Source organism: Vipera ursinii, assembly GCF_947247035.1.
Source record: "Vipera ursinii genome assembly, chromosome: 4".
NCBI lineage: Eukaryota > Metazoa > Chordata > Lepidosauria > Squamata > Viperidae > Vipera > Vipera ursinii.
This window is the reverse complement of record NC_139514.1, coordinates 17,389,984-17,415,453: the sequence shown is the minus strand read 5'-3', so window position 1 is coordinate 17,415,453 and position 25,470 is coordinate 17,389,984. Positions and strand designations below refer to the sequence as shown.

General features: G+C 37.9%; 2 protein-coding genes across 3 annotated transcripts in view; one reads left to right on the top strand and one right to left on the bottom strand.

Annotated features, from left to right (window-relative positions):
- AASDHPPT (aminoadipate-semialdehyde dehydrogenase-phosphopantetheinyl transferase) overlaps nucleotides 1–14,037 on the bottom strand; it is a 31,619-nt gene extending 17,582 nt beyond the window's left edge. Inside the window, exons 1-3 of one of the 2 annotated variants that reach the window (XM_083362424.1) lie at nucleotides 13,951–14,037; nucleotides 12,819–13,023; nucleotides 9,465–9,693 (exon numbers count right to left, since the gene is read on the bottom strand). In XM_083362424.1, coding sequence (XP_083218550.1) covers nucleotides 9,465–9,693; nucleotides 12,819–12,962 — 373 coding nt within the window. In that variant the 5' untranslated portion in view covers nucleotides 12,963–13,023; nucleotides 13,951–14,037. Of the gene's footprint in view, nucleotides 1–9,464; nucleotides 9,694–12,818; nucleotides 13,620–13,950 lie in introns of those variants that run through there. The other variant, XM_083362423.1, reaches the window with a different exon arrangement.
- A 4,349-nt stretch (nucleotides 14,038–18,386) lies between these two features.
- Nucleotides 18,387–21,419, top strand: KBTBD3 (kelch repeat and BTB domain containing 3). The gene is made up of 2 exons (XM_083361928.1): nucleotides 18,387–18,615; nucleotides 19,069–21,419. The coding sequence occupies exons 1-2, from the start codon at nucleotides 18,392–18,394 to the stop codon at nucleotides 20,687–20,689; spliced, it is 1,845 nt and encodes a 614-aa protein (XP_083218054.1). The 5' UTR covers nucleotides 18,387–18,391; the 3' UTR covers nucleotides 20,690–21,419.
- The last annotated feature ends 4,051 nt before the right edge of the window (nucleotides 21,420–25,470 follow it).

Here is a 25,470-nt window from a genome sequence, read left to right as displayed (position 1 = left end):
ACTTTCAATTAAAAGCTTTCTTTTTGAGGGTTGGTTTTGAATAATTTCTGGTTAAAGTTAGGCTCAATGAATTCTTAATTATATTCAGCAGGGAGAAAAATAATTTTTTTGCACAATACATAAATTAATTTCTGAAAATCATTTCTATAAGACCTCACCACAGCTAGAACTACGTAGATTTAAATGATAATTAGATAAAATCTATTAAAATAAACTATAAACACTTTTAAGTCAAATTGACAACTGGCAATATATATGGGCCACTAACAGAAATATACTGTATGTTTTTGTTTTCCCAATGTTGAGTTTCTTGAAGACACTGGAGCATGCATCACGGAAACTTGGTTGGGCCTGGAGGGAGGGGTCCCTCTGATTGATTTATGCCCTCCAGGTTTCTGTGTGCTGCATCAACCTCGGGCTCAGGGTAGGGGAGGTGGCATGGCGGTCGTTATTAGAGAGACCCTCTGTCCATGGGAGGCCACTGCCCCTCAGATAGACGGATGTGAGTCCCTCCTCTTAAGGTGGGGTCCTGGTGGTCAGTTGGGCCTGTTGCTTGTATACCTCTCTCTAAGCTGCGTAGCAACAGCTCTGCCCAGACTTGACGCCCTCTTGGGATTGGCGGTTGAATTTCCCAGACTTATGGTTCTGGGAGATTTTAATCTGCCTTCCCTGGGCAGTGCGTCAGAGGTGGCCCGAGAGTTCGTGGCTTCCATGATGGCCATGGACCTGACCCAAATTATTCAGGACCCAACTCACGAGGGGGGAAACACACCTGATCTTATTTTTATCTCTGGGCAGTGGCTTAATGGTCTGGGGGGGTTACTCCAACATCTCAACCTCTTTCATGGACAGACTATTATCTCCTGCGGCTGGGCCTCCATCACGTCATCCCCCACTGCCGGGAGGCGGAGCCGACCAGATGGTTCCGCCCCAGGCGCCTGATGGGCCCAGATAGGTTCCAGACGGCACTTGGATTGATTCCTACCTCCCTCTCCCACAGCCCGGTCGAGTCCTTAGTTAATGCCTGGCAACAGGCTGCTTCGGAAGCTCTCAACTGTGTTGTGCCTTTGCGGCCTCTGACCCGGCGCAGGTCCCGGCTTGCTCCTTGGTTTTCCAAGGACCTGCGGGAGATGAAACGCTGGAGAAGGGGCCTAGAGAGCATTTGGAGAAACAGTCGGTCCAAGTCTGACCGAACTCAGTTAAGATCCTTTTCTAGATCTTATCTTGTGGCAATGGAGGTGGCAAAGTGGGCTTACTTCACCACCCTCATTGCGTCCACAGATAACCACCTGGCCGCCTTGTTTAGGGTGACCCGCTCCCTTTTAAATCAAGGGACAGGAGAGGACCCCTTACGAGGACAAGCTGAGGAATTTAGTAAATATCTGGTGGACAAAATTGCTCAGATTCGGGCTGGGCTGGGCAGTATCTGAGAGGAAAACGATGGGTTTGGGCGAGAACATCTGGGAAGAGTTTGATCCTGTGACTCCGGATGAAGTGGACAGGATCATGGGGAAATTAAGTGCTGCCACATGTCTGTTGGACCCATGTCCCTCCTGGCTGGTCTATGCGTCTCAGGAGGTTACACGAGGCTGGCTCCTAGCAGTTATTAATTCCTCACTGAGTGAAGGGTACTTCCCTGCCGCCTTGAAAGAGGCGGTGGTAAGGCCCCTTCTCAAGAAACCTGCATTGGATCCAGCTATTTTAAATAACTTTCGTCCTGTCTCCAACCTTCGCTTTCTTGTGAAGTTTGTTGCGACCATGGTGGCACTGCAGATCCCTTTGGTCCTGGAGGAAACTGAATATCTGGATCCGTACCAATCGGGTTTCAGGCCCGTACAGCACGGAAACGGCATTGGTCGCGCTGGTGAATGATCTCTGGCGGGCCCGAGATAGGGGTTATTCCTCTGTCCTGCTCCTATTAAGATCTCTCAGCAGCTTTTGATACCATCGACCACGGTATCTTGCTGCGACGTCTTGAGGGGTTAGGAGTGGGAGGCACCATTTTACGGTGGTTCTCCTCCTATCTCTTGGGCCGTTTGCAGACGGTGTTGTCAGGGGGGGCAGAGGTCAACCCCTAGGCCCCTTAGGTGTGGGGTGCCTCAGGGGTCGATACTCTCACCTCTCCTGTTCAACATCTATATGAGGCCGCTGGGTGAGATCATCCGTGGCTTCGGGGTGAGGTATCATCAATATGCTGACGATACCCAGCTTTTCATCTCCACCCCGAACCAACCCAGTGATGCCCTCAATGTGATGTCTCGTTGCCTGGAAGCAGTACAGATTTGGATGGGGAAGAACAGGCTCCGGCTCAACCCGGTCAAGACTGAGTGGCATTGATAGAGCATGCAATCTAGGCGTCCTCCTGGATTCACGACTCAGTTTTGAAGATCACATTGGAATCGTGGCTAGGGGGGCATTTGCCCAGGTTCACCTGGTACGCCAGTTGCGTCCCTTTCTGGACCGAGATGCCCTACATACAATCACCCACGCACTTGTTACCTCCTGTATAGATTACTGCAATGCTCTCTACATGGGGCTGCCCTTGAAGACCACCCAGAGGCTTCAACTGGTGCAGAGTGTGGCCACGTGGGTAGTGATGGGAGCACCCCGATACTCCCATATTACACCCCTCCTGCGTGAGCTGCATTGGTTACCGGTTGTCTTCCGGGTGAGATTTAAGGTGCTGGTACATGGCTTAGGCCCGGGATACTTGCAGGACCATCTGCTGCCGGGAACGACTTCCCATCGCCCAGTGCACTCACACAGAGAAGGCCTCCTCAGGGTACCGTCGGCTAGACAATGTCGGCTGGCGACCCCCAGGGGGAGGGCCTTCTCTGTGGGAGCGCCAGCCCTATGGAACCAGCTCCCCCCTGAGCTTCGGAGGGCCCCAGATCTCCAGTCCTTTTGCCGTGGCCTCAAAACACTCCTTTTCCACCAGGCTGACCTGGACTGACAGGGATTTTAATTATTTTTTTAATTTTTAACTTATTTTAATTTTAATTTTAATTTATTCTACAGGGCCATTAATTTAATTTTTCTTTTAACTTCTGTATTATTGTATGTTATTGTTGTTAGCCGCCCTGAGTCCTTCGGGAGATAGGGCGGCATATAAATCCCAATAATAAATAAATAAATTCAACGTGTAAGCAGAGGGCAAAAATAGATGGACTGATGTTCTGATGCAAGAAGATCCAAAGAAATTCTTTCTTTTTATCATTAAGGGAGAGAAAACAGGGCAAGGAAAACACAGACTTTTCTTTAGCGAACAGAGGCAGCTTACATTTTTAAGGCTTACTTTTATCAATCTTAGTAAGGAGTCAGTGTTATATCTGAATTAGCCCTGTCTAGAAATCTAAAATCCTTAATAGGAATAGCTATTAAAAGGGCCTTTTATGGGTACCATTCACATCTGTTGCCAAAAATCAGAGTTTCATTAGATATTCTACTTGTTTGTGTGTGTTTTTTACAAGATTGAATCATTTTTACAAATCATTAAATTTAAGATAAATTTAAGAATTTTTGAAGGAAGAAAAGTGTTCTGGACCCATCAATTTTTTGGACTTTCTTTCCAGCAGGCCACACAAAGGGGAAAAGAAGATCTCCAGAAGCAAGAAATGTCCAAATGAGAGATCACCACTGTCGAAGAGAATGAGGATTTTTTTTTAAAAAAGAAGTAAAGAAAAATCATGAAATGGGCCTGTATAAATTATACTTTTTATTTTTACAAATTTTAAAAAAAGAAATGTAACTGGTGTTGTAATTTGGGATAATACCTATAAAAACAGAATTAGTTTCGTGTGTGTGTGTGTGTGTGTGTGTGTGTGTGCGTGTATGATTCTCTTGTAGCCAGGAGGGGAGAAAAGGATTTTGAAGACAAAGGTTTAAAATAAAGTACATCAGAGAATTCTCAGTGTAAACAGCAGAATCAATTTAAAGCAACAAAGTTTTCACAGTTGAGGCAAGTGGCAAAAGGTGATGGTTTTGTTGGGGCAGGAAAGAATTAAATGAAAACAGATTATCAGTTCACTGGATAAATCACCAAAATGCATCAGGTTAATCTTTATGAATTTCAAATTGGAATTTATAAGGATGAAAATATAGTGAAATTAACAGCAGACTTATTGTCCAAAAAACTATCTTGAAAACCCTCTGGTTGTTTATTTTGTTGTTATTCTGACACCAAATTAAAATGATGGGGAACACGGCAATTTCTAATGAAACATATATATTTTTTGCTTTCAGAAAGTTAACATTTCAGTTGTTTGGTGAGTTGCATGTTTGCTACAACTACATTTCTCTTTCTTCTCTTTTTTTTGTTGGCAAAGAAAACCAGGTACAGTTTTTCCTAATTCTGTATGTCCCAGGGATTTCTGATAGTTGCAGTGTCAATTCAACTGCAGAGTGCCAAATTAGCATTTGTGGATTAATGGGGAAAATACTTGTATTCATTCTACTCAGGGATTTATGTAATAACTCCCCAAAATTATTTCCTTCCTCTATTGCTAGCTAGCCTTTCTGCCCATAGGACAGTCAAGGCTGATATCTTTTTTTAGTATATTTAAACTATTTTAAACCATATTTAAATTAAGTTTAAACAGAAAAAATCATTACCGCTTTGACTCTAGATTAGTTGAAGCAAATATACAGAAAGACAAAGGTGCTGATTACTCCAATCAATTGCAGGGTAGAGTTTAGAGAATGTCATGATTCTTTCTCTATTTATACCACTTCTATCTGGCCCCTGCCCCAAACCTGCTATAAACAAAGTGGCAAAATCAGTGATTTCCAGAAAGAAGATTTAGAATGAAAGGACATTTAGTCTTGGAGCATTTGGAGAAGACTACACAAAGTTAAGCTGAGAACAAATAACGTATTACTAAACAGAGCATAAAATTCATATTTTAATTTCTTAACTTTTAAAACCTAAGAGATACCTTTGGATTAAGAAAATAAGAGTTGTGAAGCTCCTATTAATAAAATAGCATTTGGAAACATTGCCTTTTATTTTCTCAGTGTTCACGTTGTGAAACTTCTTATTAGCAACTTAAAATCCATTAATTATATTGCCCCATTTGAAATAGTTTTTTAAATTAAAAAACCTGCTGGGTCATAAAACCTAAACTTGTTCTTGAATGTGACAATTTATAATTCTTCCTCAAGGAAAACTGGAGTTCTAGATACTTTCTAGAAATAAATGTAAGAAACCAAAAATTCAGATATTGTGTTCTTTTTTAAGCACCTAAAAAGCATTTAAGTTTGCATCTTTCTATCTTTTAAAGCATCAATGTAAACCCATGCTTCCCATAAGGCACAGGATTTCCAATTAATACATATTCTGATGGTGCTCTGACATAATTTGTTATCACTGGAATTCTCCTCTGCAATATTATTATTTACAAATCAAGTCAGAACTCAAGACCTTCTTTCTTGAACTTTGTTTCCATTCTAAATAAAACTATCTCAGTTAATCTTTGATCCATGCTTCTGAAAATGTATTATTCCATGGGCAAGAAAGCTCACAACTACTTCACATGTGAAAACCTTGCCAATAACAATTCTGTTTATTATTAAGGTTCTTATCCATCCAATGAAATAATGGTTAGAGGGCTACGTATTTAGAAATTAGAGCTCTAATCCCACTGGCCGAATGATCTTTGGATCAAGGATGTGAAAAATGAAGGTGTTTATTTTGTACATGAGTAACACCTGGAAATCACAGTGGTGTAAACTGTTTTCTGAATGTTTTTGAAATTGAGTTAAGATTGCCCATTCTACAATCTCATAGTTTTACAAGTAATCTCACAGCAATAATTTAGGTAAGAAAATTAACATCACATGCAGTATGATCTTCACTGTATTCTCCAAGAGCCAAAAGCACAGTACCATATCTCAAAACCATTACTTTGACTTTGTTGTGATAAGAGTTCATCATTTTTAAGTTACAATGGCAGACATAAAATATGGAGCACAATTCAGTGCTATCAGAAAATTGAGCACTAGTTCAAAGCCTTCAATCATGTTATACTTCACAGTGCCAAAAATATAATTTTGTATGCACTCCCACTCATGGAAAATAATTCAAATGCAATAATTGCCCTAAACCAATATAACGAAGCTTCCCCTCCTTCACTAGACACAAGGGTTCACTGCGGATAGAAAAATACTGCAAGAGGAAATTTTAAAAAAGGAAACAAAAAAATCTGAAATAGAACAATTCACTCTTAGTAACATATTTTAATGCGATACAAAAGCTATGAGTGGCACAAAGAGCCATAGAAAGATACATGCTCGGCATTACAAGACAGGATGGAAAGACCTGCACATGGATTAGAACAGGGTCCCCAACCCCTGGTCCGTGGACCGGTACTGGGCCATGGCATGCCAGCAACTGGTCCACACAAACAAGCAAAGCCCCATCCGTGAAATGCAGTCAGCACACAAAATCACGCACTCTCCAGTCTGCAGAAAAACCTTTCTCCATGAAACCGGTCCCTGATGCCCAAAAGGTTGGGGACCTCTGGATTAGAGAACAAACAAAAGTATACAATATCATCAAGAGAGTAAAAGAATTGAAATGAAAATGGGCTGTCACATAGCAAGAAGAACTGATGGCAGGTGGACGAAGGAAGTCATAGAATAGCTATAACACTTAGACTTATATGCTGCTTCACAGTGCTTTACAGCCTTTTCTAATTGGTTTACTGAGTCAGCATATTGCCCCCAACAATCTGGATCCTCATTTTACCAACCTTGGAAGGATGGAAGGCTGAGTCAACCTTGAGCCAGTCAGAATCGAACTGCCAAACTGCTGGCAGCTGGCAGTCAGCAGTAGCAGCCTGCAGTACTGCATTCTAACCATTGCGCCACCACGGCTCATGGATTCCACTTGATAAAAAGTGTCCATGAAAGAGACCTAAAACAAGATGGATGAACAACATCAGCAAGTATTGCGGGCCCAATTGGCAACAGAAAGCTCAGGACTGTATAGGCTGGAAACATGCGGAAGAGGCCTTCGTCCTGCAGGGGCTAGATAATGGCTAAAATGATGATGATGACAATTTTAATTCTATCAATTTGGGACAAAGCAAACTCTTCAGTCAATGATAAGAAAAGAGACCAGTCTGAAAATAATAAAGCTATACTGATTCCTCCTTGATACAGAAAGATTTCCCATGTTATCAGTTTTCCACAGACATCACTTTACAGCTTGTTAATCAGGACAACAATATATTATTATGCAGATGCTGATGCAAATAAGTCTTCTTTAATAATTATTATTTAAGCATCTCAAGTATTGGAAAGCTTAAAGTGATACTGAATATCAGACATCCCACCTCATCTCCCCTATACTTTAAATTCTAAATGTGCAAAAGAATCTACCCTTAAAATGGACTGTTCCAAGTATTTGATTCCATTCCAAGGTCTCATTAGTTCCAAAATGGGCCCATTCTGAACTCAGACAATTTCTGGGTCACTCAGAATGGTCCAAATTCAAAAGAGGCTGCTTTTCACATTCCTACTTTAACTCTTACAGATATCGTCAGACACAAAGAGGCAAGGCATAAGTATAATTTTCATGAAATGGAGACTTAAATAATACTTAATAATTGCTCAATCAGCAATTGGGCAAACAAGGCCCAATGGGCGTGCATAGTATTGAAGGAAATCTAGTCGAAATCTGGGGGGGGGCATTGGATTATCTGCTTCCACTTGGGACTAGTTCACACAGGATTCTGAGAAATGAGTTATTTAACTATAACTGGAAAGGACAAACGTTTGGTGTGCTTTCCAGAGTCAGCTCATGGACCACCATAGAAAGCAGTTTGGTGAATTAAAAATCTGTTTGCTATTACTGAATATGACTATTCTTGTGGCTTTTAAAGCACTAAACTGTCTCAGATCAGATACTCCAAATCGTCCCATATGAAACTCTTTGATTAGATGAGAAAGGGCCATTGCACCAGGCCACCTTAAATTAAGAAGACCTTTTCCTTTTCTTTTTGATCCATTTCTATGTATGCTGCATCTTTTACATTTTAAGCCTTAGGACAAGATCTTTCTCAGTAAGGAAAGCCATCAATTTCTCTTGAATTCTTACTGGGATAAAAAAGAAAGCCGTTTAAGCACTGAAATAGATTGGTTTCCAGATGTAGCCACTGTGAAAAGCAAGCAAGTAGGAAGATTTTGCATTGTGGCATCTAGATTCTAAAACCAGGTGAAATTGGGATCGCATTGAGAAATGAAGGTATTCCATTTAGGGTGCAGTTAAAGTGGGGTTGGGTGATGCTTCCTCCTGCATTAATCTGCTTTCACAAATGGATGACTAAACAATGTTTTGTTTGTGTTTAAAATTTGGGTTTACATTGTTACTGATTTCTTATACATAAATTAGCTTAATGGAAGCTTTGCAGTACGGAAAACATTTTGGCAGAATTCATAACTCATTTTGCAGATCTCACCCTACATATGCAGCCCTCCTGTCTTCTATCCAAAAAGAATGCATTTAGTGGGAATATACAACATATTATACTGGAGACTGCTGACAAAAAGCATGGTTTTGCAAAAAAAAGGTAAATAAAAAGAAACTGTTGATACCATGATTAGACAGAATTACTAGAAAAGTAATTCAAAAGGACAAGTAATCAAGTGGCTTGATTTCTAAAGAAAAACTACACAATGTACATATCAATCATACTATTCTATACTATAGAACAGATTATATATTCCATAGAGACAGACAGAATCAGTCTCTTGAGAATCTGGGAACCGCAGTTTTTTCATCTGAATCTCTGAAAATTGTGCTTTAAAGATTGCTACTCATTCCTCCTTATAGAACAAAAATTAAGGAGTCTGGTACTAAAATGACAATGTGCAGATATGCAGCAGCATTTTGAAATCTTATTCTCTTCACCAGATCCGAAGTGTTTGGTAGAACAACTGCACCACCATGTGGTTTTCCTTGTGATGACACCTATTATTACAGAAACTGTTATTATAAGGCAGGCTTTTGTTCTCCAGATGTGTCAACTATGTTTTTCAACACCTGACATGATGACTGAAGCAATGGAAGCTATACTCTCAAGTTATTTGGAAACAATGTTGTAAAATTTCTGTCTTGCCAATGCACAAATTCATCTATTATTTTTTCTTCAAAAAGTACCGTACCCTCTGCATTTCTCCCTTTCAACATAAGAACAACAGAAGAATTCTAATACAAATGATCTTGCACTTTTGTATTTGTACTTTCAATTATATACTGGGTTTGTTTACATATTTTCCGGGAACCATTTGCCCACTCTAATCCTAAGATTTAAGCAGTTCTAATGATGTGCAATCGAGTGAAAAGAGAATCCATAACTATCATTTTAAAAATTGGAATGTTGTGATTTAAATAGTATTAAGGAGGCAGAAGCCCTTCTCATTCCCATCCTAGGATAGGACATAGATGTGTCATGTCACATTACCTGGCATTGTAGTCTTCATGATATCAATGCCAACCTGACGATCAGGTTCCGCTGCAAGTACAGTGTAATTTCCTTGATGAGAAATATTAAAGCTGAAATTGGATTGGATGCTGCTGCTTAATGCATTTACAAGGACAGGTTTGCCTTGTGAAGTCCTTTGTAACTGTATTTTGTTCCAAGGAATCTTCAGCTTTTCCGCAATCAATTTTCTTATCATCAGGCGGCCAGCCTGTGAAATAAAATGAACAAAACCATCCACAACATGTAAATTGTTCCATCAGAGTAAAAATGTCCTAAAATATTATTTGCTTGAAAAACATTTGGACTACACCTTATGAAGTAAACGATAATTCAGTTACCTTTTTTTAAAAAAAGCAAAATGAATGGATTCAGTATTGCAACTACAATATTTTAGTAAAACCTCTGTGCTTCTTTCAAGAACTTAAAAAGAAACTGTTCTACTCTTATTGACAAAATCATCTTATGAAGTAAGCTAGGCTGAGAGAACAAGAGAAAGTTTCAAAGTAGAGACTTGATCTTCACTTTTTAAGCAATACTTGAGACTTAAAGATATAGTTTTTAATTTTGAAATATATGAATCAATTATATGTACTAGCTCCTTATATTAAATATTTTGATGAGCTTTTTTCACATTTCCCATGTTATATATCCATTGACATATTTATATTTATAAAATTGACAAATATGCTTATCTGCAGATAATTCTAATTTTTCCTGACTCCTGATTATGTCATTTTTCCCAGTAATGCAATACTCCATCCCCTTACCTGTAAACAGTCTAAATTTTCTCATCCAAATTTTTCAAAAACTGTATGACAAGTTGCCATCATAAAATCACATGCCAACAATTTTCGTTTTAATGTCTCATTTGATGGAACAAAAATGTTTTCTGATGTTAACTGTTGAGTTCTAATTTCTAGAACACTAAATCAACTTGTTTCCTCATTTTATGACATAAGTGAAAATGAATCTGAATTCCCTCCAATAATCTGAAGAGATTGTTTTACTAATATGGGACAATCTGACTAGGATACTATACTATTTAGAATGATTTCCCATGATAGTTCTTTTATTTGTGATGAAGCAGATTTATAAAGAATTTGTAGTCTCAGTTTGTATCCTGTCCCATTCTTAAATATATTCCTAAATCTGCTTTTTTCATATTTCTTATTGGTAATCAAGCTCCTCATTTCAATATTGAATAATATTTTATAAATTATTGAAACTAAACCCATTTTGGATTCTTATAATGAAGCAATGGCCTGTCAATTTCAATATCTAATTTCTTTTTTAAGAAAGGTTCAGTTTTTAAGATTACAAATACATGTAATCTTCATTTAGAAATGGACTCACTTAACAATCGTTCAGTTATTTATTTATTTATTTATTTATCGTATTTATTTATTTAATTTATTTATTTATTTATTTATTCGGTTTATATACCGCCCTACTCCCAAAGGACTCAGGGCGGTTTACAAGGCAAAATTTAAAAACAATACAATATAAAATTAAATTAAAATAAAATTAAGTCTAGCCGCAAAAAATTAAAATCACAATTTAAAAACATTAAACCCCTCAGTCCAGACCAGATAGCTCAAAGAGCCAGGTTTTTAGGTCCTGGCGAAATGAACGAAGGTCAGGGGCAGTCCAGAGTTCCGTTGGCAGTTGATTCCATAGGGCAGGTGTGCCCACAGAGAACGCCCTCCCCCTGGGGATCACCAGTTATGATGGCAATGAAAAATTAACTTTATAATCAATCTATATATTCATGATTTTTACAGGCTTATAAAGCAAAAGAAAACTGAAGTACGATCATAAGCATAGATGTGGTTTCAATTAGTGACCACTTTACTTAATGAAGTCTCAAGAGGATGACCTATAGTGATAAATAACAGATGAGTACTATATTTTAAGAAAAATAAAGGTCTATCTTTTAAATGAAATTGATAATGTGTATACAGATACTCTAGTTTAGTTATAAGACACAATGTGAATTTTTCTATTTATCTTTCATTTCAAATTCAGTGTGGAGACAAACTGTGAGGCACAGAAAACAAGTTTAATCCTCTAGTACAGTGATGGCGAACCTTTTAGAGACCGAGTTCCCAAACTGCAACCCAAAACCCACTTATGTATCGTCGTGTGCCGGGTGGGCATGCTCCATTGGGTGGGTGTGGTCAATTGGGTGGGCATAGCCCATTGGGTAGGCATGGCTGTGGTGGTAACAGCAGATTGGGTTGGACTAAAAAGTTCAATCAATCAATTCCAACTTTGCGACATCTTTTTTTTCCTGCAAGAAGTTGAAATTGATTGATTGAACCTTCTTTTTTTTTTTTTTGCACACGGCGGCAGAGGCCTAAAGCGAAAAGGTTTTATAAAACCCAGCTTAAAGGCCTAGGACTCGGATGACAGTGCGCGTGCCCACAGAGAGGGCTCTGCGTGCCACCTGTGGCACGTGCCACAGGTTCGCCACCACGGCTCTAGTAGATTGTTTTTAGAGATTAAAAACACTAACAGAGAAAAGATTGTCCCTTCAAGAAATCACTGTTTTTAGGAATTAGATACTATCAGAACACTACTTTTACAAAATAAAATAGTAGAAGCATCAATGGAATTTTAAGCATTTGGCTTTTCTTCAGTTTAACTGACTGAAGTCAACTTATGTTCATAATGATTACATTTATGGAAGCAAGAGAAATATGAAATGCTTATTTTGTCATGAAACAGGTGACTTGTTATACTGAAAAAAAATCTAATTATGGTATGTGCCCGGACACATATTTCTCTATAAACATCCAAAATGAATTTTAAAATTAGATTTATTTATGTATTGAATGATTGGATTCTACATTTCCTACTATTATTGAACAAAATATATTCATACATAATGCATTTGTGTATTATCTCCAGAACTTCAGCACCATCTGTAGAGCATAATTTCAGCCTTTTATACTCAGCTTGTTACTAAACTATGAGATGTTACTAAAACTCTAGAAGAATGCTACACTATTTTTTAAAAACAATACCACCAAAACCTCTCCTACTGTGTGCCTCAGCCTACATGAAATTTTCAGCCAAAATTTGTTATGTAATGGCCAGAGGAAAGGTGGAGAAAGGTACCAGATGTACCAGATGTTTGATGATCTCATACAAGAGGTCATGTAAAATTTCTAGTTGCCCTTCTCATGCAGCAAGATCAACACTACTGATATTTGGCTTGGTATTCAGCGTAGCCCTGAATGATGAACATTAAATCATACAGGTTTAACGCGCTTGTCTCTTCTAAAATTTCCAAAGCAAAAAGTATGTTTCAAAGGGTGAATAAGAGTGTACCATAGCAGCTTTGGCATCCCGACCAAAAACAAACTGTTCAATGCGCTTTTTCTCTTCAGGCTGCACAAGGCGCATGGCCAACAACCATTCCTCACAGCAAGGGGCCCAGGCGCGGTATGAAAATGCCCAACGTATACTTTCCATGGTGAGGCGCTCCAAGGACACCCTAAAAAGTGATGCTGTCAAGCATACATATTCCAATCATCTGGAAAAGAGAAGCAAAGTTGACAAACTTTTGAAATTTCTGGCTCTGGTTTGAAAGACTTAAATGTGGAGAACATAGCTATCATTGCTTTATTCTACCCTCCCTCATAGGGTTATCACAAATGCAAACCTGTGGTTACAACAATAAATTTATCTAGTTATTCACTAGACCGCAAAGTGTTTTAGAAGTTTAAAGGCAAACAAATTATTATTGTATGAACTTTTAAAGTGTCAGAAGAGTACAATTGAAATAAAAGAGTATATGGCTAGAGTGACTACATTTGCTTGGAAAAAATAATGGGAAAATCAGAAAAAGATTCATAAAAATAAAAAAAAATCACTTTTTTTCATAAAAAGGGAACATTCAAGAGCAAAACTAAGAAAATAAACCTAAGGGAGCTTTCTGAAATAAAGGACTGCGCTTCGTAACAAATGACCTATGGTCACTGTACATGGAGGAAAAGAAACACACATTGGTAAAGCAAAAGTCTCCCAAGCTGGCAATTTTAAGACCTGTAGACTTCAACTCCCAGAATTCCCCAGCATGGCTGGCTAAGCAATTCTGGGAGTTGAAGTCCACAAGTTGTCAAGTTTTGAGACCCCCTGGCATAAAGAAACAGTCAAATAGATAACGCTAAGCGGGAAACGTGCCTACAAAAGTTGGCCCTTCGCGGACAAGATGTCAGTGCTGCTTCGAGTTTTAAAGGGATTCTTCTAATTTGCTCCTAAGCGTTATTTAGAAAAATGACTCGGCTTGGCAGGCACAAAGATGATTTGATTCCGAAAGTAAGGAGAGGATCACAGGTCTTCTACACCTGAGCAGGTAATGGAGTTTTCCTCCAAGACCACTAAGCCAGCCAATCGTTGGGCTGCTCAGAGTGAGTCAGAGGAGATTCCACCCCACCCCCCCAATCACAACCAGGCTTACTTGGAAGGCAACGAAAGGGGGAGGGGGCGCAAAGGACAGAGCAGAAGTATCACGCGCCGGCGCTGCTTACCGCGAGCCTCTTCTTCTCTACGCGATGTCGAACCTGAAGCCGGAGAGGGCGGAAACGCGAAATGCGACGACCAATCGAGGCTTAGAGGAGAAAAAAATCTAGCCAGTCAGCGCTGACTGCAAGCTTCTGCAGGGTGCATAGAGTTAGAAATTGAAAGAGAACTGCTCTCGGAGCGGACTTCTGTTTAGCATTTGACCACCGTTCAATAAGGAAATGTAACCTTTGGCAATAAGACCCAAAATTTATTTACTTATTTAGCGTATGGCTGGTCACACACAGAATTAAAAGCCCTTCATAAGACCCAAAAGAGTTAATGGGGTTCCACTAAGGCAGGGGTCGGCAACCTCGGCTCTTTTATGACTCGTGGACTTCAACTCCCAGAATTCCTGAGCCAGCATAGCTGGCTCAGGAATTCTGGGAGTTGAAGTCCACGAGTCATAAAAGAGCCGAGGTTGCCGACCCCTGCACTAAGGGGTAAATTCGCGCTCAACGGCACTGCGCTCATTTGCGGATTGGGAAGAGGCGGGCTTAAAGAATGGACATATGCCCATATACGAATAACAAGGTAGCAGTTGTTTGACTGACAGGAGAGAAGCCTATAGTATAGGCGAACTACGGTGGGTTTTAATGCAGCCGATGTAGCAGATGATTCCTACAGCTGCTGGGGAGGATGCAGGTAGGCAAAAGTGACGCGATACAACCATAATAATAATAATAATAATAATAATAATAATAATAATAATAATAATAATAATAATAATAATAATAATAATAATAATAATAATAATAATAATAATAATAATAATAATAATAATAAAAACGGGATGGGAGATGGGCTTCTCTGATTATGTAGTGAATTCATTCTCCCAAAAGATGCTAGACCTGTGGCACTGGTATGAAGCCCCTTTCTCTTTCCGAAATTTACTTATTTATTTATTTATTAATGGGATTTATATCCCGCCCTATCTCCCGAGGGACTCAGGGCGGCTAACAACGACAGAACTTAAAGGTCTCTGTACAGTAAATTAAAAATAAAAATTTGAAATGCGGTCGATTTGAGAAAAGAGCGGCCCTTTTGCTAAAGCTTCAGAGGCCATCACGAGCATGCGCGCGTACTTGTCCACGCGCAAAAAACAACTAAGTCGCTGCCTCTGGTGGGCGTGGCGTGGAAAGTGGAAGCCGTTAAAGGAAAAAAAACACAACCACCACCATCACCGCAGCGCGGTCGGGGAGAAGATGCGGGGGATGCATTTTTAGGGTGCGATTGCAATGTGGAAGAATTCATTCATTCATTCATTCATTCATTCATTCATTCGTCGGGCCTGCTTCGCGGGTGATGCTTGGTCCAGTTTTGAAATTAGAAAAAGGAAGTGTTGGTGCGAAGCCGACATCATTAATTTAATTTAATTTTTAATTTATTAATATTTCTATACCGCCCTTCTCCCGAAGCACTCAGGGCGGTGTACAGGGCAAGAATAAAACACAGAAATTACAAAAGATAAAAAGTAATTAAATACATGCCCAATTAAAAATACAGTTAATACATACTAAAAACCCCAATAAAAATAATAAAAGCCAGCCACACGTGCTAGGTTAGAAATCGGGAGAGCCGAGTTCTCTTCCCCGCTTACGCACGAAGCCAGCTTGGGTGACTTGGTGCCAGTAGCTCTCTTTAACCCTGGGAAGGAGGCAATGGCGAATCACTCTGAAAATCTTGCCAAGAAAACTACATAGACACAGAGAGGGAAGCGGGGGGGGGGGGGGCAATCAAATCGCACTTGTATTTGTAAGTTGGCGTAAAGCTACCGTTATTTCCAGAGGAATTAGACTGGAAATCAAAAGCTCAGCAGCTTCCCTCCCAAAAAAAAAAAATCTGTGGCCTTCCAGAACTGCTGGAATTGCACTTTTTAGAAGCTCGAGACCGCAGAGGATGCTTGTTGAGTTTTAGTCCAGAGGATTCTGAAGGTGACAGATTTAGGAAAAATCGCTCTAGAAGTCGAAATACTTCCCCATGAGCTTTGACGGGCTGTTCTTTTCAGACACGAGGAATATTATTCAGACAGGTGTACAGTATATTCATTTCGGTTATAGGAAGGGACTGAAGGGGGCATATTTGAGTCAAACAAAAAAGGACTGCAAACTCAAAAGGTATTAACAGTTACAATTTCAGTGCAGAATGCCTGGATAGTATTTAACAGTATTTGATATTATTGCTAAAACTGCTACATTTTTATTACCTTTATTTTAATGATCATTTATGTCCTCTGAGAATTAGAGGAAAACTTGCCATCCCTGCAAAACTGTTGAGTTCATGTGATTCATCCAAATGGTGGATGTACAAAGATCTGAAAGTTGCTTATTCTAGCCAAGTTCTGAAATGAGACTACTAAATTAAATTTTCACTGTATTTCTTTGGTTATGAAAATGGATAATAGAAATCTTCATTTAGTTTTGTGTGCTTATGTTGTACCCAAGTAATTCTGAAATGCAAAATGTGCATTTCTTATACTTAATATATCAATCCTAATATGTATTATTTAAGTGTCAGCTTTTATGAATTTAGAGCTTAGGATATTAACAGAATTTTGTGACTGGAAATAAGTAATCAATGGGGCTCTTTTTGAAAGAAGCTTTTAGTCCTATGGTATTTTGTTTTAGCAGACGAGAGTTCTTTACTGCAATAACTACAGTAGGAGTCATCAATGGAGAAGGTATAGTTTTTATTAATTTAGCTGCATGTCCCAGTAAGAAGCCCAGAAAATAATATGGCCTGCTAGATTCTGGCACATTTCTATGGCTTCCATAGCTAACTAATAGCCAAGATTTTGCTTGATAAACAAGATTTAAAAATATTTTGCTTTCATTAAATACATTATTATATATATTTACTACGCAAACATGATGCAATCATAGACCTAGTGCAAAGAGAAAAACTACAGTGAAGTGAAATATTCAATGATTACTTCTACTGTATTATTTACTGAGTAGGGCCACCACATCTTTGTCTCCATTTAGTTATTCCTATGAATTGGTACATCTAAGCTACCAGGAATATAAAGCTTAATATATGTGGTTTTTTGCTTAATGATCCAGAATAGAAGATCAGAGATTTATAATTTATAATTGCTTTATTAATTTATAATTGCTGTCTTATTTAAGAGTGATCACTACTGTAGTTTAAATGAGAAGCCAAATTTTACTGACATTAGTCAAATGAGAAAATATTTAACATAAATACCAAGTCATAATTCTCTAAATTTCTAACATGATTTTATGACCATGTGGCCATTACTTTTATGTATGAGCCTGCTGTTTTTTTTAAGTGTCTATGTCCTATTTTTGTTTTCAGCTTACTGCAAAACTACAGGACCAGTGCAGTTCCATTTTTCAATTTATTGTTTTTTCATCTTGTAATTATTCCTCTAGCAGAGAAGGTTTTGTTTCCTACAGACTCACAGTGTAGGAGATTCAGATATAGATAACTTATTATCTAATTGTCACAGACTGGAGAAAATCACCAGCAACTATCTCTGAATGTGGACACAACAGAATATAGTCACCTAGTATAGATGTTAAATAAGTTAATGTTATTTAATACTAAATAAATGACAGATATTTGTTTAATTGCAGGATGGGCTAAATCTGGCAACATACAGAAGCCATGTATGTTAATACAGCAGTTCAGAATTCTGGTTTAATACTGCCTAAACCATTACACTGAGATAGTCATTCTTGGCTTAGATTTGGACAGGGCTTGAATACTGTCACAAAGAGGTGGGAAAAGAACATAAACATCTAATATTTAGAACTCAATATTCTGAAAGTATATCGGAAGTAGCTAAAATCAGATCATAGAGTTGATTTTCATAATTAGCTATTTGCAGAGAAACAATAAAATTGCATTACTATTTATATTAACCTAACAGGGAGCCCCACTGAATTCAGTGGAGTTTATTTCTTAATAATAGTAAATAGGATTATGTTGTTAGTTAATTGTTCTTCCAGCAAAATGCTTCTGGACTGGAATGTGTTAAGTCATAAAGCAATACAGATATTTCAGTATCAGTGAGCTACAGTGTAATTCTCCATGGTATTCGAGTCTTATAAAAGCATTCTAATTTCAGTACTGAACCCCTTCTTTGTTTGTTATTTTATCCCTGGATTAGCAATATAGGCAAAACCTAGGTACCAGTGAAATTAGAATTTCCATATTTTAATTTGATTATTTAAAATATAAATACATTACCGTGATTCATATGGAGGGTACTCCTCAATACGTCAGTTTTATTCACAGTAATTTGTTATGAAAATAATAATTATGTTTTTAACGTGTATATTATGTCCCTTCACTAGTAAAAGATCAAGGAAGCCATGGACAACCAACATAATCCCAATAACACCCCAACCTGCAATGGAATTTCAGCTCATGACAAGAAAATCAGTTTTTTGGTAGCTGAAGATCATGGTCAGAGAATCTTAACTGTACTGCAAAGCTTCAGAGCTCAAAACATATTTTTTGATTTTAAAATACTTGTAAAAGATGAAGCAATTCCCTGCCATCGTTGTGTACTAGCAGCGTGTAGTGACTTTTTCAGGTAAATCTATTTCTAACTTGGCTCCTTTACTACTGTAGTTAAAACTGACTAAAAACTAAACAAGTCAGCCCATGCAATTCAAACTGTAGAATTCTTTGATACTGACTTATACAAATTACATAAAGTTGCATATATTAAAAAAAATCAATAATTCAGTTACTTGAAAAATTGCAAGGATTTTAAAAGTATCTGTTCATTTTCTGCGGTCTTATTCCAGGCTATTTAGAAGCCCCATTGAATTCAAAGGGACTTCCCATATATGCCTGTAGATGATTGTGCCTTTGTTGTTAAGATAACATGATGCTTATACTACATAAAATCAGCAAATATGTATACTGAGAACGATACTGATTTATCTCATTTGAGTTCTGGGATTTTTTTTCCCTGATTGAAATTGTATGAATATTGGTAATGGATGACAAAACATGTTAATTTTCTATATTTTAATTACAGGGCCATGTTTGAAGTTAACATGAAAGAAAGAGATGATGGGAGTGTTACGATAAGTAATTTAACACCCAAGGCAGTGAAGGCTTTTCTAGATTATGCTTATACTGGAAAAACTGAGATAACAAATGATAATGTGGAAATGTTCTTTCAGCTGTCCTCCTTCCTTCAAATTTCACTTCTTTCAAAAGCTTGCAGTGACTTTCTAATTAAGAACATCGATCTTGTTAACTGTTTGCAACTGTTATCCATTTCTGAAAGTTATGGCTCCACCAAGCTATTTGAGCATGCACTTAAGTATGCCCAGATGCATTTCTCCTTGCTTCTCCAATCAAATGATTTATTGGAAATGAATTTTGAGATACTGCAAAAATGTATAGAAGCTGATGAGTTGAACGTACCAGATGAAGAATCTGTGTTGAAAGCTGCCTTTTGGTGGACAAAACATGACTTAGAAACAAGGCATAAATATCTTCTCCATTTGATGAAGAAAATCAGATTACATCAGTTACCTGAAAAAACATTGCAGGATATTTTGCTCTCAGAGGAACAGTTCCTTAAAGCTACTAATTGCTTAGTAATAATCAAGGAAGCAATTCAAAATGTACAGAGTTTCAGTGGGCTCTTCCCAGATCCTCGCCCATCAACTACAGAAAAATACATACTGGTTCATAAAACTGAAGAAAACAAAATTGATCAACATACATTTTGCTATAATATCAAAACTGATCAGTGGAAAGAACTGATGAACATAAATATATTTGATCTACCTGGATCAAGTTTATCTAGTTATGGTGAAAAAATATTTATAACTGGTGGATGTAAAGGTAACTGTTTCCGGACTATTAGACTTCATATTGCTGAAACGTTTCATGATGCCACAGATCAAACTTGGTGTTACTGCCCAGCAAATGATAGCTTTTCATTAGTATCTGCCATGAAGAAGCCAAGGACAATGCATACATCTGTTGTGACTTTAAATCGTTTATATGTAATAGGAGGGAAGACAAGGGCATCTCAGGATATCAAAAGCCTTTTGGATGTTGAGGCATATAATCCCGTGTCTAGAGAGTGGAAATCTGTGAGTCCATTACCAAGGGGCATCTACTACCCAGAAGCCAGTGCCTGTCACAGTGTAATATATGTGCTTGGTTCTGAAGTTGAAATTACAGATGCCTTTAATCCATCTCTTGATTGCTTCTTTAAATATAATGCTGCAACAGATCAGTGGTCTCAGTTAGTAGCAGAATTTGGGCAATTCTTTCATGCAACTTTAATCAAGGCTATTCCAGTGAACTGCACTTTATACATTTGTGATCTTTCTACTTACAAAGTTTATAGCTTTTGTCCAGAGACCTGTGTCTGGAAAGGAGAAGGCTCTTTTGAGTGTGCTGGTTTTAATGCAGGGGCAGTTGGAATAGAAGATAAAATATACATTCTGGGTGGAGATTATGCTCCTGATGAAATAACTGATGAAGTGCAGGTCTACCATAGCAGTAGATCTGAATGGGAAGAAGTTGCGCCTATGCCAAAGGCCCTTACTGAGTTTCATTGTCAGGTGATTCAGTTTAATAAATTCAGGGATCCATGGTTGCAAAAACAATGTGATACAAACAATTATACGTGAGTACCTAATTTCTCATGTATTTTCTCTTTATTATTTATTTATTAAACTTGTTTGCTGCCCATCTTAGCCACGATGTGATTTTAAGGTAAGTCTACCAAACCATATTTTCTCTTAAGACACATCTTTTGAATTTGGATGATCTGTGTTTTAATTATTATTATTTATTAAATTATTAATTAAATTATTGAATTTATATGCCAATTGAATCTCAGTGATTGGGTTCCTTCCTTCTCTAGATAAGGTCTGCCTAATGGTTACCTACTTTTAATATTAAGAACGGTTTCAAAAAAAAATTGGGGGGCCAAGAACTGATTTAAAAATTGCACTAGATAACTTGTCTTCCAACTTCTACAGATTTATTTAAAATGTCATCCACAAGCTGAATACATTTCAGATTACTAATTTCAGGAATAAAAAGATTAGTATTATAGTATAAATGTGCACATGTATCTGTTTGTATATGAATGATTCATACTTTAAATAGTGGGAGAAAACATTACAACCCATAACATGCAAATTAAAGTTGTGCTCCATGCATTACATAATCGGCTGTTGCTGTTATATTTATTTTTCCTTTCTTTCTTTGAAGTTATAAAACTGCATTTTTTCCAAATAAAGTCACAATTAATATATTTCATAACCTGTTTTTCTACTTTGTTTACATTAATAACTTCTGCAGCAATTTCCTATTGAGGCAACAGTGTATACATAGAATGAAGGCTATTGCTAAGCACATTGATTTGTGCTTAGATTGTAAGCCGCCCTGAGTCTTCGGAGAAGGGCGGGATATAAATGGGATTAAAAAATAAAAAAAATAATTTGAAACCCCCCCCCCATCCTGGAATTTATTCTTAAAATAAGTATGCTCTTCATTTGAAGGATTTTTCATCTTAAATCTAAAGAAGAAAATTGGTGCAATAGAAAACTAATTTATTACAAATTATTTTTATATACCACTAAGTTGTCTTTTCAATATAATCAAGACAGAAGGGAATATTTCATAATTGTAATTACTGAATTTCAACATATTTTCTCTTTCATTGCTATCAAATACTATTAAAGTTCCTCTAAATCATTGTCATTTATTTTAAATGTATTAGTATAAATTACAGTGCAATTTCTTTTGAGGAAAGTGATTGAATCAGTAAAATTTATCCTAAAGGCTAGTCTATTCTTCCTCAAATTATATAGTCATTGTAATATAGACCATGAATTGTCAATTCTCCATGCTGCTCATATACTGCACATTCCATGTGCTGAAAATAAGTAGGATTATACCAAAGATTGTATAAAAGAGAAATATAATTTGTTCTTGGAATCTTATTCTTAAATATGGTCTTGAGTAAGTGCCGCTGACCCCAGTTGGACATACTCCTGAGAAAACATTTCAAGGAATCAAGTACAACAAAATAATTTAGGAATCAAGATAGAAACCATTAGAATGTGATAATGAGTCTTACATTAGATAAGTCCCAAGAATTTGGACGTGTTATATAGGTTGGTTGTTCTTTTTCCATGACATCAAAAAACACTTCAGAAAATTTCATCACATTTAAAGCAGTAGCCATACAGCGGTGGAATTATAGCTCAAAAAAGAAAAACAAGGTCACATATTGTGCACAAGCAATTGGTCTTGATGGCTATAGTGTATGTTAATGAACTGCATGTGAATATCTTATTTGCACTAAGAACATATAACCTTATTTCAATTATACAAATATTGTATGATCAATAAAGATATGGCATGATGTAATGAAAGTTACTGTAATGTATATAGCTTACCATCTTGAGCTTCTTCAGTTATCTACTACCAGTATCAGTATTCAAATGTAAAATGTTATTTTCAGTGATTTTTTTTGTAAAAAATAAAAGTGCCGGAACTCACACACGTCATACAACCCGCCTCGCCTACCCTATAAGGTTCCATCCAAAAAAGGTGCTGAAACTCCATTCTGGGTGTTCTATGACAAAAAAAGCCCTGGTTATTTTACTTTATTACTTTATACCAGCAGCCCCCAACCTTTTGGGCACCAGGGACCAATTCTGTGGAGAGAGGTTTTTCTGCAGACAGGAAGGGTGTGTGTGTTTTCACTGCTTCCTGCATCCCGTGGATGGGTCTTGTCTTGTTTGCATGGCCCAGTTTCTGGCATGCCACAGACTGGTGCCGGTCCACAGACTGGAAGTATCCTACAAAGCAAAATGACAATGGATTTTACTTTTTTTAAAATCCTGAATAACTGATATTTGGAAAAGCAAATATCTATTGTTGGATATGACGTAACCATTTTTGAACAGAAAAATGGTTAATAGTTATAATCTCCATCAAAGTATCCTGACAAATGCACTATATTTTAATGATTTCCCAAAAGATATAATTTATAATTAAACTATAAATCAATTTTCACTGATGGGACATTGATGGCGCTAAACTTAATTTACTTCTGTGGTGAGTACTAAATGACAATGTAAAAACAACAAAATTTGGGGATGTTAAAAGATTTTCTTTTTGAAGTTGCTAAGAAAGGCAAAAATGAAATCATTGCAAAGATAAATTCAAAACTCCTGTGAAACTGACCAAAATTTTTATCAGGATAATTTTGAAAAATATTATCAAAAAGATTATATGTTTATGTCACAAGTTTTTGGTAGTTGCATTGTGTACCTTTCTTAAAACAATTAAAATTAAAACAGCATAATTGATATTTTAGTTCAATATGTTGGGGTTTTGTGAGATTTAACATTAATCTGGATGTTAGTGATAAGAGTATTGGAATATTCATTCATTTGTGTAATAAAAGCATTAACCACCTGATCCGATATGTTGTACTGAGTTTACACTTGTGTGATGAGAAATTACATCTATATACCTTACAGGAGGAGGAGTGACTTGGTGGCGGCAACTGCCACCAAGTCGCATGTCGTGACTCCCAAGTCTTCCTCTCCTTCAACCTCCTCGATCAGGAGGATGAAGAAGGTGAAGAAAATCCTGGGACTGGGGAGGAAGAATGAGCAACAATCTCCGTCGCGGAGCCGCATTGTGGCTTGTGCCTCCGCCCCAGGCGCTCTCCCAGTGAGGCCGGTCACATGTCCAAAACATGTCCATGTGGAGGATTGTATGAATGTCAGTTTAAAAGCTACAAGAAAAAGTGAAAATAAAAGGCAGAATTCTAAACAGAAGGTCAGTCAACAGCTTTCTAATAATCTACATCAGCCACAAGATGAGAGTAGTCTGAGTGAAGCATCTCTTGAAGAAAGATATCCAGCCAAATCTGTGAGTGGAAAAAATAAGCTTTATAGAACATTATTACTAATGATCTGGATGATTTAACTCCATCTTCAGAGTCAACTGCAGAGGATATTGAGTCACTTTCTTCCATTTACAAGGAAGCTATAGTGCTGATAGAAGAACTTACCGTAGTTTAGATTGTAAAGATTCTGTAAGTCTCTTGAAAGTTCAAAATATATTTCATGGATATCAACGACCAGGCTCAAGGTTGACTCAGCCTTCCATCCTTCCGAGGTAGGTAAAATGAGGACCCACATTGTTGGGGGCAATTAAGCTGACTTTGTAATAATGCCGCTTGGGGGTGTATGAAAGCCCTAATAAGCAGGCATATACATAGAATGAAGGCTACTGCTAAGCTTGTAAGCCGCCTTGAGTCTTCGGAGAAGGGCAGGATATAAATGGAATTAAAATAAAATAAAAATTAAAAAATTAATAGGGACACGATCAGAAGGTCAGCAGTTTGGCGGATCGAATTTTATTTTTATTTTAATCCCATTTATATTCCGCCCTTCTCCGAAGACTCAGGGCGGCTTACAATTTAAGCACAAACCAATGTGCTTAGCAATATCCCGAGTGCTGCGTAGCAGTGAGCGCCTGTTACTTGTCCCAGCTTCTGCCAACCTAGCAGTTCGAAAGCACGTAAAAATACAAGTAGAAAAATAGGGACCACTACGGTGGGAAGGTAACAGCGTTCCGTGCGCCTTTGGTGTCTAGTCATGCCGGCCACATGACCATGGAGACGTCCTCGGACAAGCGCTGGCTCTTCGGTTTTGAAACGGAGATGAGCACCGGCCCCTAGTCGGAAACGACTAGCACATGTGTGCGGGGGAACCTTTACCTTACATTAACATTGCAAAGTACATTTGTACAAGTGGTCCTCACTTAGCAGACACAGATGGAATTGTCAGTTCCATCACTAAGCAACACAAATAGTGATCAAAAGGTGACTGTTGGATGCTGCAACTGTCACAAGTGTGAGACAGTTACCAAGCCCCAGATCAGGACCAAGGGGATGCTGCAATGGCCCAGAATATCAAGGACTGGTTGTAAATTACCACTTGTTCACAGTGGTCACAACTTCATTGTCGTTGAACCAAGTAGTCAAGAGTAGGCAACGACTACTTGTAATGGAGAACATGAAAGTGAAGTCACAAGTCAGCAAATGAGCTGGGTTAACTTGAAGCATGGTGCACCAAGCACCACGTCTTTTGACTCTTAAAAGGTTCTAAACCATATGGTTTGGGCTTAGCTCTTGGGGTTTACGACTCATTGTTTGGAGGCTAGCTTGCAGGAATTCAGCGTGCAAGTACGCGAAAAAGCGGTTTCCTCAGAAGAGTTCTAAAACTTCTTCCAAAGGCGAAACACCGGATCGACGCAAAAGACGACCGGCTTCTGTCTTTTTTTTTCTTTCTTTCCCCCTCCCCGCTCCCCCCGCGAGCCAATGAAAGTGGCCACTCTGGATGACACGCAGTTCTCGCGCCCAATAAGCAAGGGC